The sequence below is a fragment of the Hyla sarda genome, unplaced genomic scaffold, assembly GCF_029499605.1.
Source record: "Hyla sarda isolate aHylSar1 unplaced genomic scaffold, aHylSar1.hap1 scaffold_580, whole genome shotgun sequence".
Lineage (NCBI taxonomy): Eukaryota > Metazoa > Chordata > Amphibia > Anura > Hylidae > Hyla > Hyla sarda.
Window position 1 is genome coordinate 199,189 of NW_026610593.1, and position 19,558 is coordinate 218,746.

A 19,558-nucleotide genomic window follows, 5' to 3' on the forward strand; every position below is an offset into this window, starting at 1 on the left:
TCCCAGCATGCCCTGACAGCCAAATGCTGTAACAGCTGGAGGCACCCTGCTTGGGAAACACTGACTCCGGTGGTGGCCCAGACCCTGCGTGTGTAACGGTATATGATGCTCGGCCTCTGCTGCAGGTAATAGCAGGTTCTTCCGGGGGGACATATCACAATTCACATAAAATCCTGATGTAATTGTGATGTATATTGTGCCCCCTAGTGGACACATTTCACTATTCTTCATTGGACAATGTCATATTGAATCCCTCTATTCTTCTCCCTGCTCTGATGAAGACGTTCTGAATACACCGCAGCCTCAGAGATTAGGAGAAATGGATTCACAACGTCTTCAGCAGAGCAGGGAGAGCGACCTCAGAAGACCTGGAGGACCAGAGCGCCACCACTGGACGGGAGAGGGGAGTGCGCTCTAGTCTCTTATTTTACAGCCCTCGGACAATGGATTTTGTTTTATAGAGAAATGTGAAAACTCCTATAATGTCTCCTCAGATGTTTCCCCAGATTATCTCCAGGAAATGGATTTTATTTCTCCATAGAATCTGGTGCGGTTTATCATCGTCTCCTCTTCTTCCCTTCAGGTTTCTCCAATCCAGGATCCTCCGCTGATATCTTCTATATAAGAGAATTCTCCTGGATGACCCATCAACCATGGAGAGAGACAGGAACAAGATGGCCGACAGGATCATAAACCTCACCCTACAGATACTCTTCCGGCTTACTGGAGAGGTGAGGGATTCTGGGAGTGATGTCACATGACCTCATTCTTATCTATGTAATAACAGATGGATATGACTGGAGAGGTAAGGGATTCTGGAAGTGATGTCACATGACCCCATTCTTATCTGTGTAATAACAGATGGATATGACTGAAGAGGTGAGGGATTCTGGGAGTGATGTCACATGACCTCATTCTTATCTGTGTAATAACAGATGGATATGACTGGAGAGGTGAGGGATTCTGGGAGTGATGTCACATGACCTCATTCTTATCTATGTAATAACAGATGGATATGACTGGAGAGGTGAGGGATTCTGGGAGTGATGTCACATGACCTCATTCTTATCTATGTAATAACAGATGGATATGACTGGAGAGGTGAGGGATTCTGGGAGTGATGTCACATGACCTCATTCTTATCTGTGTAATAACAGATGGATATGACTGGAGAGGTGAGGGGTTCTGGGAGTGATGTCACATGACCTCATTCTTATCTATGGAATAACAGATGGATATGACCGGAGAGGTGAGGGATTCTGGGAGTGATGTCACATGACCTCATTCTTATCTATGTAATAACAGATGGATATGAGTGGAGAGGTGAGGGATTCTGGGAGTGATGTCACATGACCTCATTCTTATCTATGTGATAACAGATGGATATGACTGGAGAGGTGAGGGATTCTGGGAGTGATGTCACATGACCTCATTCTTATCTATGTAATAACAGATGGATATGACTGGAGAGGTGAGGGATTCTGGGAATGTATGTAGTGATATTAATGTGTCTCTCCATACACAGGATTACACAGTAGTGAAGAAGTCCTCTAGTGGGCGCTGTCGGGCCCCTGTGTGTGAAGGATGGGGAAGAACCCTGAGCCCAATCCCGGGGCCCCCACCTCACTCCCTGATACATGAGGAAATGGATGAACAGAAGATCCTAGAACTCATCAACAAGATGATGGAGCTGCTGACTGGAGAGGTGACCCTGCTGGGACATTATACAGTAATGGAGGGGTCTGGTGATGACTGGAGAGGTGACACTGCTGGGACATTATACAGTAATGGAGGGGTCTGGTGATGACTGGAGAGGTGACACTGCTGGGACATTATACAGTAATGGAGGGGTCTGGTGATGACTGGAGAGGTGACACTGCTGGGACATTATACAGTAATGGAGGGGTCTGGTGATGACTGGAGAGGTGACACTGCTGGGACATTATACAGTAATGGAGGGGTCTGGTGATGACTGGAGAGGTGACACTGCTGGGACATTATACAGTAATGGAGGGGTCTGGTGATGACTGGAGAGGTGACACTGCTGGGAATGCTGGGACATTATACAGTAATGGAGGGGTCTGGGGATGACTGGAGAGGTGACACTGCTGGGACATTATACAGTAATGGAGGGGTCTGGGGATGACTGGAGAGGTGACCCTGCTGGGAATGCTGGGACATTATACAGTAATGGAGGGGTCTGGTGATGACTGGAGAGGTGACACTGCTGGGACATTATACAGTAATGGAGGGGTCTGGTGATGACTGGAGAGGTGACCCTGCTGGGACATTATACAGTAATGGAGGGGTCTGGTGATGACTGGAGAGGTGACACTGCTGGGAATGCTGGGACATTATACAGTAATGGAGGGGTCTGGTGATGACTGGAGAGGTGACACTGCTGGGACATTATACAGTAATGGAGGGGTCTGGTGATGACTGGAGAGGTGACACTGCTGGGACATTATACAGTAATGGAGGGGTCTGGTGATGACTGGAGAGGTGACACTGCTGGGAATGCTGGGACATTATACAGTAATGGAGGGGTCTGGTGATGACTGGAGAGGTGACACTGCTGGGAATGCTGGGACATTATACAGTAATGGAGGGGTCTGGTGATGACTGGAGAGGTGACACTGCTGGGACATTATACAGTAATGGAGGGGTCTGGTGATGACTGGAGAGGTGACACTGCTGGGACATTATACAGTAATGGAGGGGTCTGGTGATGACTGGAGAGGTGACACTGCTGGGAATGCTGGGACATTATACAGTAATGGAGGGGTCTGGTGATGACTGGAGAGGTGACACTGCTGGGACATTATACAGTAATGGAGGGGTCTGGTGATGACTGGAGAGGTGACACTGCTGGGACATTATACAGTAATGGAGGGGTCTGGGGATGACTGGAGAGGTGACACTGCTGGGACATTATACTGTAATGGAGGGGTCTGGTGATTACTGGAGAGGTGACACTGCTGGGAATGCTGGGACATTATACAGTAATGGAGGGGTCTGGTGATGACTGGAGAGGTGACACTGCTGGGACATTATACAGTAATGGAGGAATCTGGTGATGACTGGAGAGGTGACCCTGCTGGGACATTATACAGTAATGGAGGGGTCTGGTGATGACTGGAGAGGTGACACTGCTGGGAATGCTGGGACATTATACAGTAATGGAGGGGTCTGGTGATGACTGGAGAGGTGACACTGCTGGGACATTATACAGTAATGGAGGGGTCTGGTGATGACTGGAGAGGTGACACTGCTGGGACATTATACAGTAATGGAGGGGTCTGGTGATGACTAGAGAGGTGACACTGCTGGGACATTATACAGTAATGGAGGGGTCTGGTGATGACTGGAGAGGTGACCCTGCTGGGAATGCTGGGACATTATACAGTAATGGAGGGGTCTGGTGATGACTGGAGAGGTGACACTGCTGGGAATGCTGGGACATTATACAGTAATGGAGGGGTCTGGTGATGACTGGAGGGGTGACACTGCTGGGACATTATACAGTAATGGAGGGGTCTGGTGATGACTGGAGAGGTGACACTGCTGGGACATTATACAGTAATGGAGGGGTCTGGTGATGACTGGAGAGGTGACACTGCTGGGAATGCTGGGACATTATACAGTAATGGAGGGGTCTGGGGATGACTGGAGAGGTGACACTGCTGGGACATTATACAGTAATGGAGGGGTCTGGTGATGACTGGAGAGGTGACACTGCTGGGACATTATACAGTAATGGAGGGGTCTGGTGATGACTGGAGAGGTGACCCTGCTGGGACATTATACAGTAATGGAGGGGTCTGGTGATGACTGGAGAGGTGACACTGCTGGGACATTATATAGTAATGGAGAGGTCTGGTGATGACTGGAGAGGACACTGCTGGGACATTATACAGTAATGGAGGGGTCTGGTGATGACTGGAGAGGTGACCCTGCTGGGACATTATACAGTAATGGAGGGGTCTGGTGATGACTGGAGAGGTGACACTGCTGGGACATTATACAGTAATGGAGGGGTCTGGTGATGACTGGAGAGGTGACACTGCTGGGACATTATACAGTAATGGAGGGGTCTGGTGATGACTGGAGAGGTAACACTGCTGGGACATTATACAGTAATGGAGGAGTCTGGTGATGACTGGAGAGGTGACACTGCTGGGACATTATACAGTAATGGAGGGGTCTGGTGATGACTGGAGAGGTGACCCTGCTGGGACATTATACAGTAATGGAGGGGTCTGGTGATGACTGGAGAGGTGACACTGCTGGGACATTATACAGTAATGGAGGGGTCTGGTGATGACTGGAGAGGTGACACTGCTGGGAATGCTGGGACATTATACAGTAATGGAGGGGTCTGGTGATGACTGGAGAGGTGACACTGCTGGGACATTATACAGTAATGGAGGGGTCTGGTGATGACTGGAGAGGTGACACTGCTGGGACATTATACAGTAATGGAGGGGTCTGGGGATGACTGGAGAGGTGACACTGCTGGGACATTATACTGTAATGGAGGGGTCTGGTGATTACTGGAGAGGTGACACTGCTGGGAATGCTGGGACATTATACAGTAATGGAGGGGTCTGGTGATGACTGGAGAGGTGACACTGCTGGGACATTATACAGTAATGGAGGGGTCTGGTGATGACTGGAGAGGTGACACTGCTGGGACATTATACAGTAATGGAGGGGTCTGGTGATGACTGGAGAGGTGACACTGCTGGGAATGCTGGGACATTATACAGTAATGGAGGGGTCTGGTGATGACTGGAGAGGTGACACTGCTGGGACATTATACAGTAATGGAGGGGTCTGGTGATGACTGGAGAGGTGACACTGCTGGGACATTATACAGTAATGGAGGGGTCTGGTGATGACTGGAGAGGTGACACTGCTGGGACATTATACAGTAATGGAGGGGTCTGGTGATGACTGGAGAGGTGACACTGCTGGGACATTATACAGTAATGGAGGGGTCTGGTGATGACTGGAGAGGTGACACTGCTGGACATTATACAGTAATGGAGGGGTCTGGTGATGACTGGAGAGGTGACACTGCTGGGACATTATGCAGTAATGGAGGGGTCTGGTGATGACTGGAGAGGTGACACTGCTGGGACATTATACAGTAATGGAGGGGTCTGGTGATGACTAGAGAGGTGACACTGCTGGGACATTATACAGTAATGGAGGGGTCTGGTGATGACTGGAGAGGTGACCCTGCTGGGAATGCTGGGACATTATACAGTAATGGAGGGGTCTGGTGATGACTGGAGAGGTGACACTGCTGGGAATGCTGGGACATTATACAGTAATGGAGGGGTCTGGTGATGACTGGAGGGGTGACACTGCTGGGACATTATACAGTAATGGAGGGGTCTGGTGATGACTGGAGAGGTGACACTGCTGGGAATGCTGGGACATTATACAGTAATGGAGGGGTCTGGTGATGACTGGAGAGGTGACACTGCTGGGACATTATACAGTAATGGAGGGGTCAGGTGATGACTGGAGAGGTGACACTGCTGGGACATTATACAGTAATGGAAGGGTCTGGTGATGACTGGAGAGGTGACACTGCTGGGACATTATACAGTAATGGAGGGGTCTGGTGATGACTGGAGAGGTGACACTGCTGGGACATTATACAGTAATGGAGGGGTCTGGTGATGACTGGAGAGGTGACACTGCTGGGACATTATACAGTAATGGAGGGGTCTGGTGATGACTGGAGAGGTGACACTGCTGGGACATTATACAGTAATGGAGGGGTCTGGTGATGACTGGAGAGGTGACACTGCTGGGACATTATACAGTAATGGAGGGGTCTGGTGATGACTGGAGAGGTGACACTGCTTGGACATTATACAGTAATGGAGGGGTCTGGTGATGACTGGAGAGGTGACACTGCTGGGACATTATACAGTAATGGAGGGGTCTGGTGATGACTGGAGAGGTGACACTGCTGGGACATTATACAGTAATGGAGGGGTCTGGTGATGACTGGAGAGGTGACACTGCTGGGACATTATACAGTAATGGAGGGGTCTGGTGATGACTGGAGAGGTGACACTGCTGGGAATGCTGGGACATTATACAGTAACACCACTGGAGGGGTCGGGGTGATGACTGTATCATTATGTGTCAGGTTCCTATAAGGTGTCAGGACGTGGCGGTCTATTTCTTCATGGAGGAGTGGGAGTATGTAGAAGGACACAAGGATCAGTACAAGGATCAGGTGATGATGGAGGATCAGCAGCCCCTCACATCACCAGGTAATAGACATGACTATATACACACGTCCTCTCATTATTTGTATGTAAAGAATGAATTCAGTCTCTGTATGTGTCCCCTACAGTCAGATCCAGTAAGAGAACAGCACCAGAGAGGTGTCCCCGTCCTCTTCTTCCACAGGATGATCAGGTAGATGGAGATATTCCCTATGATCTGTAGAAGGGCTGTGAAGCTCTTGTGGTCAGTCCCCTCACCCTCCATGACTCCTCATCTCCTGCTCATCTATAACATCCCACGTGACTTATCCTACTGTCTAATGACGTTTACTATATTTCTTCCACATCTTATGAATCAGGGTGAAGATCTGAACAATATTAATGCTCCAGAGACAGATGTGAGCGGGGATGAGCAGTATAGGGAGGACATTCCAACAGGGAAAGATCTGAACAATATTAAGGCTACAGATATGAAGGAAGAAGAGACAGATGTGAGCTGTGATGAGCAGTATAAGGAGGACATTCTGACAGGAAAAGATCTGAACAATATTAATGCTACAGATATGAAGGAAGAAGAAGAGACAGATGTGAGCGGTAATGAGCAGTATAAGGAGGACATTTCAACAGGAAAAGATTTGAACAATATTAAGGCTACAGATATGAAGGAAGAAGAGACAGATGTGAGCTGTGATGAGCAGTATAAGGAGGACATTCTGACAGGAAAAGATCTGAACAATATTAATGCTACAGATATGAAGGAAGAAGAGACAGATGTGAGCGGTGATGAGCAGTATAAGGAGGACATTCCTACAGGGAAAGATCTGAACAAGATTAATGCTACAGATAGGGAGGAAGAAGAAGAGACAGATGTGAGTGGTGATGAGCAGTATAAGGAGGACGTTCCTACAGGTAACCGCCCAGGTGAGTAGTAACAACTTAATATAGAGCAGAGTCACAGATTCTTCTGCTGTAATAATTGTGTAGAATTCTTTAATCTCTCTGTCCTGTCTCTTGCTGTATATTCTTCTATTTAGCCAAAATGCAAACTAATATGATACTACAGCTGGAATATGGAGAAGAAATATCCCTATGTGTACGAGGCCATCACACCCGCTCCCATAGACTTAATGTGGGGGATATGCCACTCTTGAATCGTTTTAATTCCTGTTGGCCCACGAGGCACCTCTTTAACTGTCCCAGGGGATCATTTTACACTGTGGTTTAGGGGTTTATTGTCATTTATTATTCACTGTAACGTATGTAATGCCATTTGTTGTTCTTCTGTGCCAATGGTTGTGTTACACCGCACCTCTACGGTTCCTTCTAGGGATTGCCCGGTTTTGTACTATTCTTGCTGTTTAAGGGTAGTGGTTGGGTAATCTCCTCCGGTCATGAGTTTCCCCGTGTTTCACTGAGGGATCCCCTTCCTATAGGTACCCATCTAGTTATAGTTGCTGTAGGATTCCCCTGGAGGCCCCTCTTTACGTGTATATTCTTCCCCTTTCGTTTAAGCCCAGTTGATTGGTTTATGTCGGGGGTCTGGGGTGGGAGTTCTAGCCACCCACATGTCCGAAAAAAGTGGAGTCCTTTACCCAATTTATGGCCGCCCCTATTCTATTCTGTGGATTGGTCTGTCTGTCGATTTTTATTTTTCTGTTCTTGCCCTTTTTCGGGTTGTCTTTGTTTGTTTCTGTGCCTCCCCCTCCCCCATGTTCTTCTCATGATGTCAGATCCTTTTCTGTTTTACCTTCCTTGTATTTCTGGTTCCATCCAATGTTTCCTCCTCGCCTTCACCCATCTTTGGTCCTCTTGTCCATCATGCTCTCCTCACCCTCATAGCTATTGTCTCCTCAGTATATGTTCCCCGCTGCATTCTCTTGCCCCCCGGGGGACGTTAGCGCACCATGTGTAAGTTGGTGACGTGGAATGTTAAGGGTTTATGCTCCCTACAAAAATGCATGAAAATTCTGCGCTTTTTGAAACGCCTGCGTCCGGACATAGTCCCTCTCCAGGAAACACATCTAACGGAGCAGGATTTCCAGAAGTTGTGGGTGGGCAAGGTGTTTGGCAGCGCAGCGGCGGACGGCAAATCAGGAGTTGTAACGTTGCTTCACAAGTCTTTCTTGTACCACATTCTCTCACACGAAAGGGATGACGAGGGGTGTTTTTCTCATTTTCATCTAGTCCATAATGGTACCACATATCACGTTTATAATGTTTATTCTCCTAGTGGTGATAATTCTTCCTTCTTTGCATCTTTAGCAGATACAGTCAATAGCTCTAATGGAGCGCACACCATCCTGGGAGGGGACTTAAATACAGTGAATAGACGCTCAGCTCACATATCTACCATCCCACATCAGAGTGACAGGGTCCTCCCACCTTTCCTGACACAGACGGGGTTGATAGACTCTTAGCGGCATTTACACCCGGACGGTCGTGAGTACACGCACTTCTCACGTACAGGGTTCATGCATTGACCATTTCCTAGTCAGTCCCCTTGTGTGCTCTCGCTTGGGAGAGGTGGACATACGGAACCTGGTCATTTCGGATCATGCACTGGTGGTCTTGGAGCTCCTGCCATCATGCACAAAGGGTTCTGACATCTTGTGGCGGTTTTTGTCTTATTTAACGAAAGATTAATCTTTTCTCTTCTCAGGGGGTGGTAGCTGGATTTTCAAACGGACAATGCATCTGACAATCCCTCTCTGTACTGGGAAACTGCTAAGGTGGTACTTGGGGATAAAATTATGTGTTATAGTAATTCTGTCAAAAGGAATACTCTGGAGGGTCATGCAATGGCAAGCGCAGCCTTAGCGGAAGCTTACTCCTGCTTTTTAGAGTCCCCCACCGTAGATCATAAACTCAAGTGGCAGGCAGCAAAATCCTTGTATGAACTCTGGTTGGATAAGAAAGAGAGAATCCATAGGTCTCACTTTGAAGTAGTTATGTTTTGGCAGGGCAATAAGGCGGGACGTTTGCTAGCGCGTATAGTGAAGGAGTCACGCGTGCCTGCGCATGTACTGACGTTGTGTGACTCATTGGAGCAAGTAATGCATGAGCCGCACTCAGTTAATGGCGTCTTGGACTCCTACTATGCTGCTCTCTATTCTTCTCCCCCCGCTCTGAGGAAGGGGCGCGGTTTCTGGAGGGGCTCCCCCTACCATCTTTATCTGATGAGCAGCAGCAGGAGCTCAACGCGATGTTCCAATGGAAGAAGTAGTCACTAGTATACGCGCTTTGGCAAATGGGAAAGCGCCAGGGCCAGACGGCTATCCTGGCAAGTTTTGCAAACCCCTGATTGATCAGGTTGTTTCCCCCTTATGGCATATTTTAACAAAATGGCACAGGCGTACACTCTCCGGCTGCATAACTAGCATATATTAAGGTACTCCCCAATCCTGACAAGGACCCTTTAGAACCTGGTTCTTATCGCTCTGATCAACCAGGATGGGAAGTTATTATCTAAGATCCTGGCAGATCGCCTGCCTAGATTTTTACCTTCCCTTATTGTTGACCATCAAGTGGGGTTCGTGAAAACCCGTTCAGCGGTCATGAACATTAGGAGGGTACCGGCAGTACTGGATAGTGTTTGGGGCCAGTCCCAGACAGCAACCCAACCCGCATTGTTTGCTTTGGATGCTGAAAAAGCTTTTGACAATGTTCGGTTTGACTGGCTGCGGCTGGTCCTGACAAAGTTTGGGATTGTAGGTCGATTTAGCTCCTTTATAGATGGCCTATGTGATGGTCTCAGGGCTAGGGTACATACCCCAGGCATCTTATCCACTCCCCTCCAGTTAGCGAAAGGAACATGTCAGGGTTGTCCCTTATCGCCTTTATTGTTTGATCTGGCGATTGAACCTCTGGCCCGCTATTTGATCTCCTCTGATATCTACAGGGGTATAGCCGTGGGCACCCAGGAGATCAAATTGTCCATGTGTGCCGATGATGTATTACTTTACCCAACCACCCCAATGAGGCTGTCCCTAAAATTCTGAACTTTCTATCTTATACCGGAAGCTTCACGGGCTACAGGGTCAATGCCGCCAAGAGTATGCTACTGCCTTTGGGTGCGACTCCTCCCAGGTGGCTTCTTGATGCGAATGCCTTGGGTGCTAAAGTGGCCTCTTCTTCCATAACGTATCTAAGCATTCGCATAGGGAAGACTCCTGACATGCTCTATTCACTCAACTACACACCCCTCTTTCAGCGTATTTTTGTGGAGTTGAAGCGCTGGGAGACCTTGCCCTTATCTTTCCTGGGTAGATGCCATCTCGTTAAAATGATTAGTTTCCCCCGCTTGATGTACCCCTTGCAAACTCTCCCACTTCTACTTCGGCATGATGACATTTGACACCTCAACGCAGCCTTTTAATCCTTCCTATGGCAGGGCAAGTGCCCGCGCATAGCTTTACAGAAGCTCATGCTTAGCAAGGTTGAGGGGGGGTGTTCATTTCCCAAACATCAGGGGCTATAATTTGGCTTGTTTGTTTCGCCAAGCACTTGAATGGCTGCACTCCTCTGACTACTTCTCCAATCTAGCGGTGGAAACAGCACTGGCCGCCCCATGGTCTCTACCGACACTGCTTCACACTTCATAAGCTATACTTCCGGTAGGGATCAGGGGCTCAGTGCTACTGCGAGATACCATAGTGACCTGGAAGTAAGTGCGAAAAGTTTTTGGCCTTCCGTTTCTGGTATCCAAAAGGATGCCCTTGCTTGACCACCCAGAATTCCTGCAGGGTAAATCTTCTCTGTGGTTGAAATTGTGGCTTTCTAGAGGGGCTCGGACGGTGGGGTAACTGATTCATAGTGATGACCATAGATGGCTCAACCCTGGAGAAATGCTCCGTGTGTTTGACCTCCCCTGTCCCACACTCTTTATGCCAATCAGGTAACGTCTTTTGTTCTTCTAGATATCGGAATCTCTCGAAGGAAGCCCCAAACAACATTTTAGATGACATTATAGGCAATGAACCCCAGAGAAGGTCGATCTCTGACCTGTAAGCAGCCTTCTGTAAACGCTTCCTAAAACTTGATCCTAAACATGTATTTCGGACGTGGGAAAGATGGACAGGGGACACAAGCATTACTGATGTAGTGTTGAGCGGGTGGGCATCTGTACGAAAATTTTTTATCTATGAGAGGTGGAGGGAGACCTACTTCAAGGTCGTGAATAAACAGAGCTATAGATGATTTAAAAAAAAACAGCATTTTAACATGTTTCGCTACCAAAGTGACGTCTTCAGAGGTTAGGGAACCATTGTTCCCTAACCTCTGAAGACGTCACTTTGCTGGCGAAACATGTTAGGAGGGACAGTGTGAGAGTATTTTAAATATCAGCATAGCACCCTTAATCAGCACATTCTGCAGATGTGCTGAGTAGATCCTATAATTCCAGTTGGTCCCTAGGGACAACAAGTTACATCAATACATGTGGTGCTTAAAATGCTGGGTTTTTTAAAATCACCTATAGCTCTGTTTATTCACATTATTGTTTAACTATTTAAAAATAAAAGTTAAGTTTTATCAAAGTGAGGGATAAAAAGTGGACTTTTTGCTCAGTCCTTTTGGGCTGAGTTGAGGTTAATAAATAAACATATGTTTAGTCCACCCCTCACTAGGGTCATTGATCCTTGTGATCATTAATTTTGAGTTATACTTCAAGGTCGCTCACGCTGCCCTATATGGCTTCAACATCTTGCCCTCCCATCTGGCTTCAACATCTTGCCCTCCCATCTGGCTTCAACATCTTGCCCTCCCATAACTTCCCAGATAGGATCACTCATTGCCCTAAATGAAGTACCCCACTTACAAACATGTATCATGGCATCTGGGAGTGCTCACACTCAGCGATATACTGGAGTCTCATACAATCGTACATATGGGATCATTGGAAGGTGCGGGTCCCTTTTACACCGCAATCGCTCCTATTTCACCAATTGCGCCCACCGGAGGGAGGAGGGGAAGGGGAGGAGAGGTTTCTTTGGTTTGTCCATATAGTCCATTTAGTTGCCATGCGTTGTCTAAATGGTTAGATACTACCACTCCAAATTTGCCTATGCTGATTGCCCAATTGAAATCGTTTCTAGACGTAGATCACTTAGATGCCGAGAGACATTCAGAAACTGGCACTAAATGTTTTTTCTAAAAATGGAAATCCTTTCTTGTTGCTCACTTTGAATCTCGGGGGATCGTTGAGATTGTACGACCATTTAGATACAACCACATGGTACAATGTGGAATCTCTGAGAGGTTCTCTAGGGGCGCTAAGATTTCCAGATACATAATACTGAATACAGGCTGACCATTTATTTTGAGCACTATGGCTCTCGGTTTGGATGCCCTGGGAGTCAGAGGAGCACCAGCAGGGTCCGAGTGAGGCTCCCATAGCGAGGAGCTGCACTTTATGCTTGTCTACATGGTTTGGGGCCGGGGGAGGCATTTGGTAACTCTGTCTCCCCATCGACAACACCTATTTCTTACCAGATGATGACTGCGTGGTGATCGATGTCAATTTCTCCTAAGATGCCTTAGTGCACTTTTCAAGGACGTTGAGAGACTATGCTCTTTTCTATTTTTTGTTTGGGGGAGGAGGGATTTATATTATAGGGATTATGGTACCTGAGTGAAGAAGCTTTATGCGCTTTTTACATAAGTGGCCAAAACAGTTATAAGTGACCAAAACATCAGCCAGAAAGCATAGGAAAGGAGAAGTGGTCTGTGGTCACCACCTGCAGAACCACTCCTTCATTGAGGGTGTCTTGCTAATTGCCTAAATTTTCCACCTGTTGTCTGTTCCATGTGAAATTGATTGTCAGTGTTCTTCCTGAGTGGACAGTGGGATTTCACAGAAGTGTCAGTGACTTGGAGTTACATTGTGTTGTTTAACCCCTTAAGGACCAAGGACGTACCGGTACGTCCTTGGTCCTGCTCTTCTGATATAACGCGGGGTTACACAGTAACCCCACGTCATATCACGGCGGGCCCGGCATCATAGTGAAGCCGGGACCCGCCTCTAATAGCGCGCAGCGGCGATCGCGGCGCAGCGCGCTATTAACCCTTCAGCCGCGCGCTCAGAGCTGAGCCGCGCGGCTAAAAGTGAAAGTTCCCGGCTAGCTCAGTCGGGCTGTTCGGGATAGCCGCGGCTAATCGCGGCATCCCGAACAGCTGACAGGACAGCGGGAGGGCCCCTTCCTGCCTCCTCGCTGTCCGATCGCCGAATGACTGCTCAGTGCCTGAGATCCAGGCATGAGCAGTCATCCGGCAGAATCGTTGATCACTGGTTTCTTATGAGAAACCAGTGATCAACATAGAAGATCAGTGTGTACAGTGTTATAGGTCCCTATGGGATAACAATGATCAGTGTGTGCAGTGTTATAGGTCCCTATGGGATAATAATGATCAGTGTGTGCAGTGTTATAGGTCCCTATGGGACCTATAACACTGCAAAAAAAAAGTGAATAAAGATCATTTAACACCTCCCCTATTAAAAGTTTGAATCACCCCCCTTTTCCAATAAAAAAAAACCACAGTGTAAATAAAAATAAAAATAAACATATATGGTATCACCGTGTGCGGAAATGTCCGAATTATAAAAATATATCATTAATTTAACCGCTCGGTCAATGGCGTGCTCGCAAAAAAATTCCAAAGTCCAAAATAGTGCATTTTTGGTCACTTTTTAGATCATTTAAAAATGAATAAAAAGCGATCAATAAGTCCTATCAATGCAAAAATGGTACTGTTAAAAACTTCAGATCACGGCGCAAAAAATGAGCCCTCATACCGCCCCATACACGGAAAAAAAAAAAAAGTTATAGGGGTCAGAAGATGACAATTTTAAACGTATTAATTTTCCTGCATGTAGTTATGATTTTTTCCAGAAGTCCGACAAAATCACCTATATAAGTAGGGGATCATTTTAATCGTATGGACCTACAGAATAAAGATAAGGTGTCATTTTTACCAAAAAATGTACTACGTAGAAACGGAAGCCCCCAAAAGTTACAAAACAGCATTTTTTTTTCAATTTTGTCGCACAATGATTTTTTTTCCCGTTTCACCGTAGATTTTTGGGCAAAATGACTGACGTCATTACAAAGTAGAATTGGTGGCGCAAAAGATAAGCCATCATATGGATTTTTAGGTGCAAAATTGAAAGAGTTATGATTTTTTAAAGGCAAGGAGCAAAAAACGAAAATGCAAAAACGGAAAAACCCCCGGTCCTTAAGGGGTTAAGTGAATCCTTTATTTTTATGTATTCAAATATAGGGGGCGATTTTTTTTAAAACCTGTCCAGAGGAAAAGTTACCCAGTTGCCCATGGCAACCAATCAGATGGCTTCTTTCATTTTTAACCTCTGCAAAATGAAAGCAGCGATCTGATTGGTTGCTATGGGCAACTGGGGAACTTTTCCTCTGCACAGGTTTTAATAAATCTCCCCCATAATGTTTATGATTCCGCATGATGAACATCATAAATGTAAAACATTACCAAACACCAAAAATGCGGATTTTTGGGTCCATCATATGTATAAGCCGTCCTGAATATAAGCCGAGGCCCCTAATTTCACCCCAAAAACCCAGGAAAAGTTATTGACTCGACAATAAATAAGCTTAGGGTGGGAAATACATCATCCCCCCCCATGTCATCATCCCCCCCTGTCATCATCCAATACATCATCCCCCCCCATGTCATCATCCCCCCCCCCTGTCATCATCCAATACATCATCCCCCCGTAATTAACACCCCATCATTATCACCCCCCGTCATTATCACCCCTTGTCATCATCACCCGTGTCATCATCACCCGTGTCATCATCGCCCCCGTCATCATCGCCCCCGTCATCATCCCCCCCCCCCGTCATCCCCCCCCCGAGGGCCTCCCGGTGAAGATGGACAGCCCGGAACGACTAACCCTCCCCACCAGACGGTCCCTGCAGCACAGATAATGGCCCGGACCAGCTCACCCTTCTTTTCCACCGAGGGGAGGTGAGTAGAAAACTAAAGGGGGGTCTGGATGATGATGAAGGCCTCAGTGGTCTTCGACCTGCGGACCTCCAGATGTTACAAAACTACAACTCCCAGCATGCTGGGAGTTGTAGTTTTGCAACATCTGGAGGTCCGCAGGTTGAAGACCACTGAGAAGGTATTGACAGGCAGAGATGGACGGGCCGCACCATCCCCTCACAGCTAAAGCCAGAAAGTTTTTTTTGTTCACTCGAGTATAAGCCGAGGGGGGCGTTTTCAGCACGAAAAATCCCTGAAAAACTCGGCTTATACTCGAGTATATACGGTATCTGAAAAAAGTTATCAAAAAGTCAGATATATGATGGGTAATGGTCCTGATAAAAACTACAAATCACAGCGCAAAAAAATCCTCCTCATCCATCCCCGTATACGGAAAAATAAGAGTTATAGGGGTCGGAATACGGCAATTTTATGAATAACTCATTTTGTAAAAAGTATAATAGTAAAACTTATCATATTTACCACAGAATAAAGAGAAGATGTCATTTCTAAGACAAAACCACACAAAAATAGCAAAAGTGTTTGTTTTCCATTTTCCTCACAAATAGTAATATTTTGGTTCTGTCGTACATTTTAGGGTACAATAAAAAAGTGTTATTACAAAGTAAGATTTGTCCCTCCAAAAAAACAAGTTCTCAAGCGGCTCTGTATACGGGAAAATAAGAGTTATGGCTCTAAGGAGAGGAGGAAGAATGACAAATGCAATAGTTTAAAGGTCCTGGGTCGTTAAGAGGTTAATACTGATAATAAAATCTGTGTTATTCTCTGCAGATTCTTGTAGCAGGAGATCAGAGGAGAATCTTCTATCTTCAGATTATAAAGCAGATGATGATATCACACAAGATACATATGAAGAACATTCCATTATCCCAGATACACCCTCAGCCCTTCACAGCCAAGATCTGTCATCTCATCCTTATATACAGGTCCTGTCTTCTCAGTCATCACAGGATGTTCAGCAAAATAAAGGTCACAGAAAGAATGATGGACATCAACGAGCTCATACAGGAAAGAAACCATATTCATGCTCAGAATGTGGGAAATGTTTTACTCAGAAATCAGGTATTGTTACACATCAGAGATATCACACAGAAGAGAAGCCATTTTCATGTTCAGAATGTGGAAAATGTTTTACTAAGAAATCAGATCTTGTAGTACATCACAGAACTCACACAGGGGAGAAGCCATTTTCATGTCCAGAATGTGGGAAATGTTTTATTACGAAATCACATCTTGTTAGGCATCAAAGAACTCACAAAGGCAAGAAGCCATTTTTATGTACAGAATGTGGAAAAGGTTTTACTAAGAAATCAGATCTTGTAATACATCACAGAACTCACACAATAAAGAAGCCATTTTCATGTTCAGAATGTGGAAAATGTTTTAATAAGAAATCACATCTTGTTGAACATCACAGAACTCACACAGGAGAGAAGCCATTTTTATGTTCAGAATGTGGGAAATGTTTTACTCAGCAATCACATCTTTTTAGGCATCAAAGAACTCACACAGGATGGAAGCCATTTTCATGTACAGAATGTGAAAAATGTTTTACTAAGAAATCACATCTTATAGTACATCAAAGAACTCACACAAGGAAGAAGCCCTTTTCATGTTCAGAATGTGGAAAATGTTTTAATAAGAAATCACATCTTGTTGAACATCACAGAACTCACACAGGGGAGAAGCCATTTTCATGTCCAGAATGTGGGAAATGTTTTGCTAAGAAATCAGATCTTGTTAGGCATCAAAGAACTCACAAAGGCAAGAAGCCATTTTCATCACAGACTATTAACCTCTTAAGGACTGAGTGCGTATCCATACACCCCCGTTTTAAAGTCCTTAAGGACTGAGGGCGTATAGATACGCTCGTGGGAATTCCGGTCCCCGACGCTCGCCGGGCGGGGACCGGACTGGGATGCCTGCTGATATCGTTCAGCAGGCATCCCGGCATATTGCCCAGGGGGGTCCTGAGACCACCCCCCCATGTCAGTGATCATGGCAAATGGCAGATCAATTCAGATTGTCCATTTGCCGCTGATCAGGTCTCTGATGACCCGATCGCCCGGAAAATAGGGATGATCGGAGCTGTCAGTGACAGCCCCGATCATCCTAAGGGATAGGAGCGCGGTTGCAGTGGTGCCACCCCCTCCTATCTCCTGCCATTAGTCAGCAATGACTACTGACCAGTGGCAGTTGAAGACAGGGGGTTACCATGGAAATCCCCCGCTCTGCCCACCCCTGGATGTCGGGCAGAGCGGGGGGAGAAGATGGCGGCCGGTACCTGGGGACTTTCATGCGGTGGGGACCGGCGATCATCGGTGGCATCATTGGAGATCAGCGGTGGAGGTAGGGAGGCGACGGCGTGGAGCATCAAGGAAGGTGGCAGGAAAGCGATATTTACTGCTGCCTTCTAGTGGTCTAGTCGAGTTTTGCAACATCTAGAGGTCACAGTTTGGACACCACTATACAGTGGTGCCCAAACGGTAGCCCTCCTGATGTTGCAAAACTACAACTCTCAGCATGCCTGTATTTCTCTCTTCACATACACCAAAAAGCTACGCCAGGTCTGGGATGGTGTCGTTTTAGACACTTTTCAGTGGCTTGCCGCCTTTTTTGCGCCTTTTTACAAAAACTTTTTATACAGAAAGTTCATAAATTTCAGTCCACGGCATACGCTGAATTGAAAAGCATGTACTGCTACTCCAAAACATCTGGAATGACTAAAATATTCTACCACCAAAAGGCGCAAAATAACATACAGTGCGCCAAAATAGCGCCTTTTGTACGGAGAAAAAAAGGTGTAAACTCATTGATAAATGTCGGCCAGAGTATTTGTGAATCAATATATCATTTATTTGGAAAATCCATTTTCCTTACAAGCAGAGAGTTTCAAAGTTAGAAAAATGCAAAGTTTTCATGAAATTTCGTGATTTTTCACAAAGAAATGATGCAAGTAACGAAGAAAATTTACCACTAACATAAAGTAGAATATGTCACGAAAAAACATTCTCAGAATCAGAATAATCGGTAAAAGCATCAGAGTTATTGGGTGACAGTGGTCAGATGTGCAAAAAAGGGCTCAGTCCTTAAAGGGTTAAATTTTATAAATAAATAAAATAATTATATATAATGTAACCCCTTAGGGACTCAGCCCTTTGTTGCATTTCTGACCACTGTCACTTTATTAACCCCTTCCCGCAAATTGACGTTTATAAACGTCCTAAGTGCGGTCCCTGTCTATAACGCGGGGTCCCGGCGGGACCCCACATCATAGCGGGATGGTCCCGGCACCTATTCACAGCCGCGATCGTTCGGCCACGCGCTATTAACCCTTCCGATGCGGCACAGCTCGAAAGTGAAACTAAATGCTTCCCGGCTGCTCAGTCGGGCTGATCGGGGTCATCGCGATAAAATCGCGAGGCCCCGATCAGCTACCCGGAGAGAAGAAGGTCTCTTACCTTCTCCGGCGGCGTCCGGGCTCCGATTGATTACTCCCAGCCTGAGTTACAGGCTGGAGCAATCAATCACCGATTTCACTGATTGTTGCCATGCAACGGCAAGGCAGCAGTCTGTGAATGAAATCAGCCATTGCAAGCTCATAGGTCTCTATGGCACCTATCAGCTTGCAAAAAAAGTGTAAACAAAAAGTTAACCCTTTCAGTTATTCCCTTCTGAATTAATAGTTTAAATCACCCAGCATTTCCTAGTAACAAAATAAAACAGTGTAAATAAAAATAAACATATGTGGTATCACCGCGTGCGGAAATGTCCGAATTATAAAAATATACCACTTTTTAAACTGCATGTTCAATGGCGTACGCGCAAAAAAATTCCAAGGTCCAAAATAGCGCATTTTTGATCACTTTTTATACCACAAAAAAGTGAATAAAAAGTGATCAAAAAGTCTGATCAGAACAAAAATGGTACCGCTAAAAAACTTCAGATAACGGCGCAAAAAATTAAAAAGTTATAGGGGTCAGAAAATGACAATTTTAAACGCATACATTTTCCTGCATGTATTTATGATTTTTTTCTGAAGTAATGCACAATCAAACCTATATAAGTAGGGGATCATTTTAACCATATGTACCTACAGAATAAAGATAAGATGTCACTTTTAAAAAAATGTACTGCGTAGAAACGGAAGCCCCCAAAATTTACAAAATGGCATTTTTTTCTTCATGTTTGTTGCACAATGAATTTTTTTTCCATTTTGCTGTGGATTTTTCAGTAAAATGACTAATATCACTGCAAAGTAGAATTGGTGG

At 45.9% G+C, this 19,558-nt stretch overlaps 1 protein-coding gene across 1 annotated transcript; it reads left to right on the forward strand.

Annotated features, from left to right (window-relative positions):
* Positions 1 to 586: 586 nt before the first annotated feature.
* On the forward strand, positions 587 to 17,659 carry LOC130340273 (zinc finger protein 436-like). Its single transcript, XM_056554165.1, has 6 exons — positions 587 to 731; positions 1,526 to 1,705; positions 6,173 to 6,299; positions 6,383 to 6,447; positions 6,614 to 7,175; positions 16,059 to 17,659. The coding sequence occupies exons 1-6, from the start codon at positions 654 to 656 to the stop codon at positions 17,138 to 17,140; spliced, it is 2,094 nt and encodes a 697-aa protein (XP_056410140.1). The 5' UTR covers positions 587 to 653; the 3' UTR covers positions 17,141 to 17,659.
* The last annotated feature ends 1,899 nt before the right edge of the window (positions 17,660 to 19,558 follow it).

Excerpts from the sequence above, each read along its gene's own strand:
- LOC130340273 (XM_056554165.1), top strand. The coding sequence starts at position 654 with ATGGAGAGAGACAGGAACAAGATGGCCGACAGGATCATAAACCTCACC. Across the intron at positions 6,300-6,382 it reads GCAGCCCCTCACATCACCAG|TCAGATCCAGTAAGAGAACA; the intron begins GTAATAGACATG and ends TGTCCCCTACAG. Across the intron at positions 6,448-6,613 it reads TTCTTCCACAGGATGATCAG|GGTGAAGATCTGAACAATAT; the intron begins GTAGATGGAGAT and ends CTTATGAATCAG.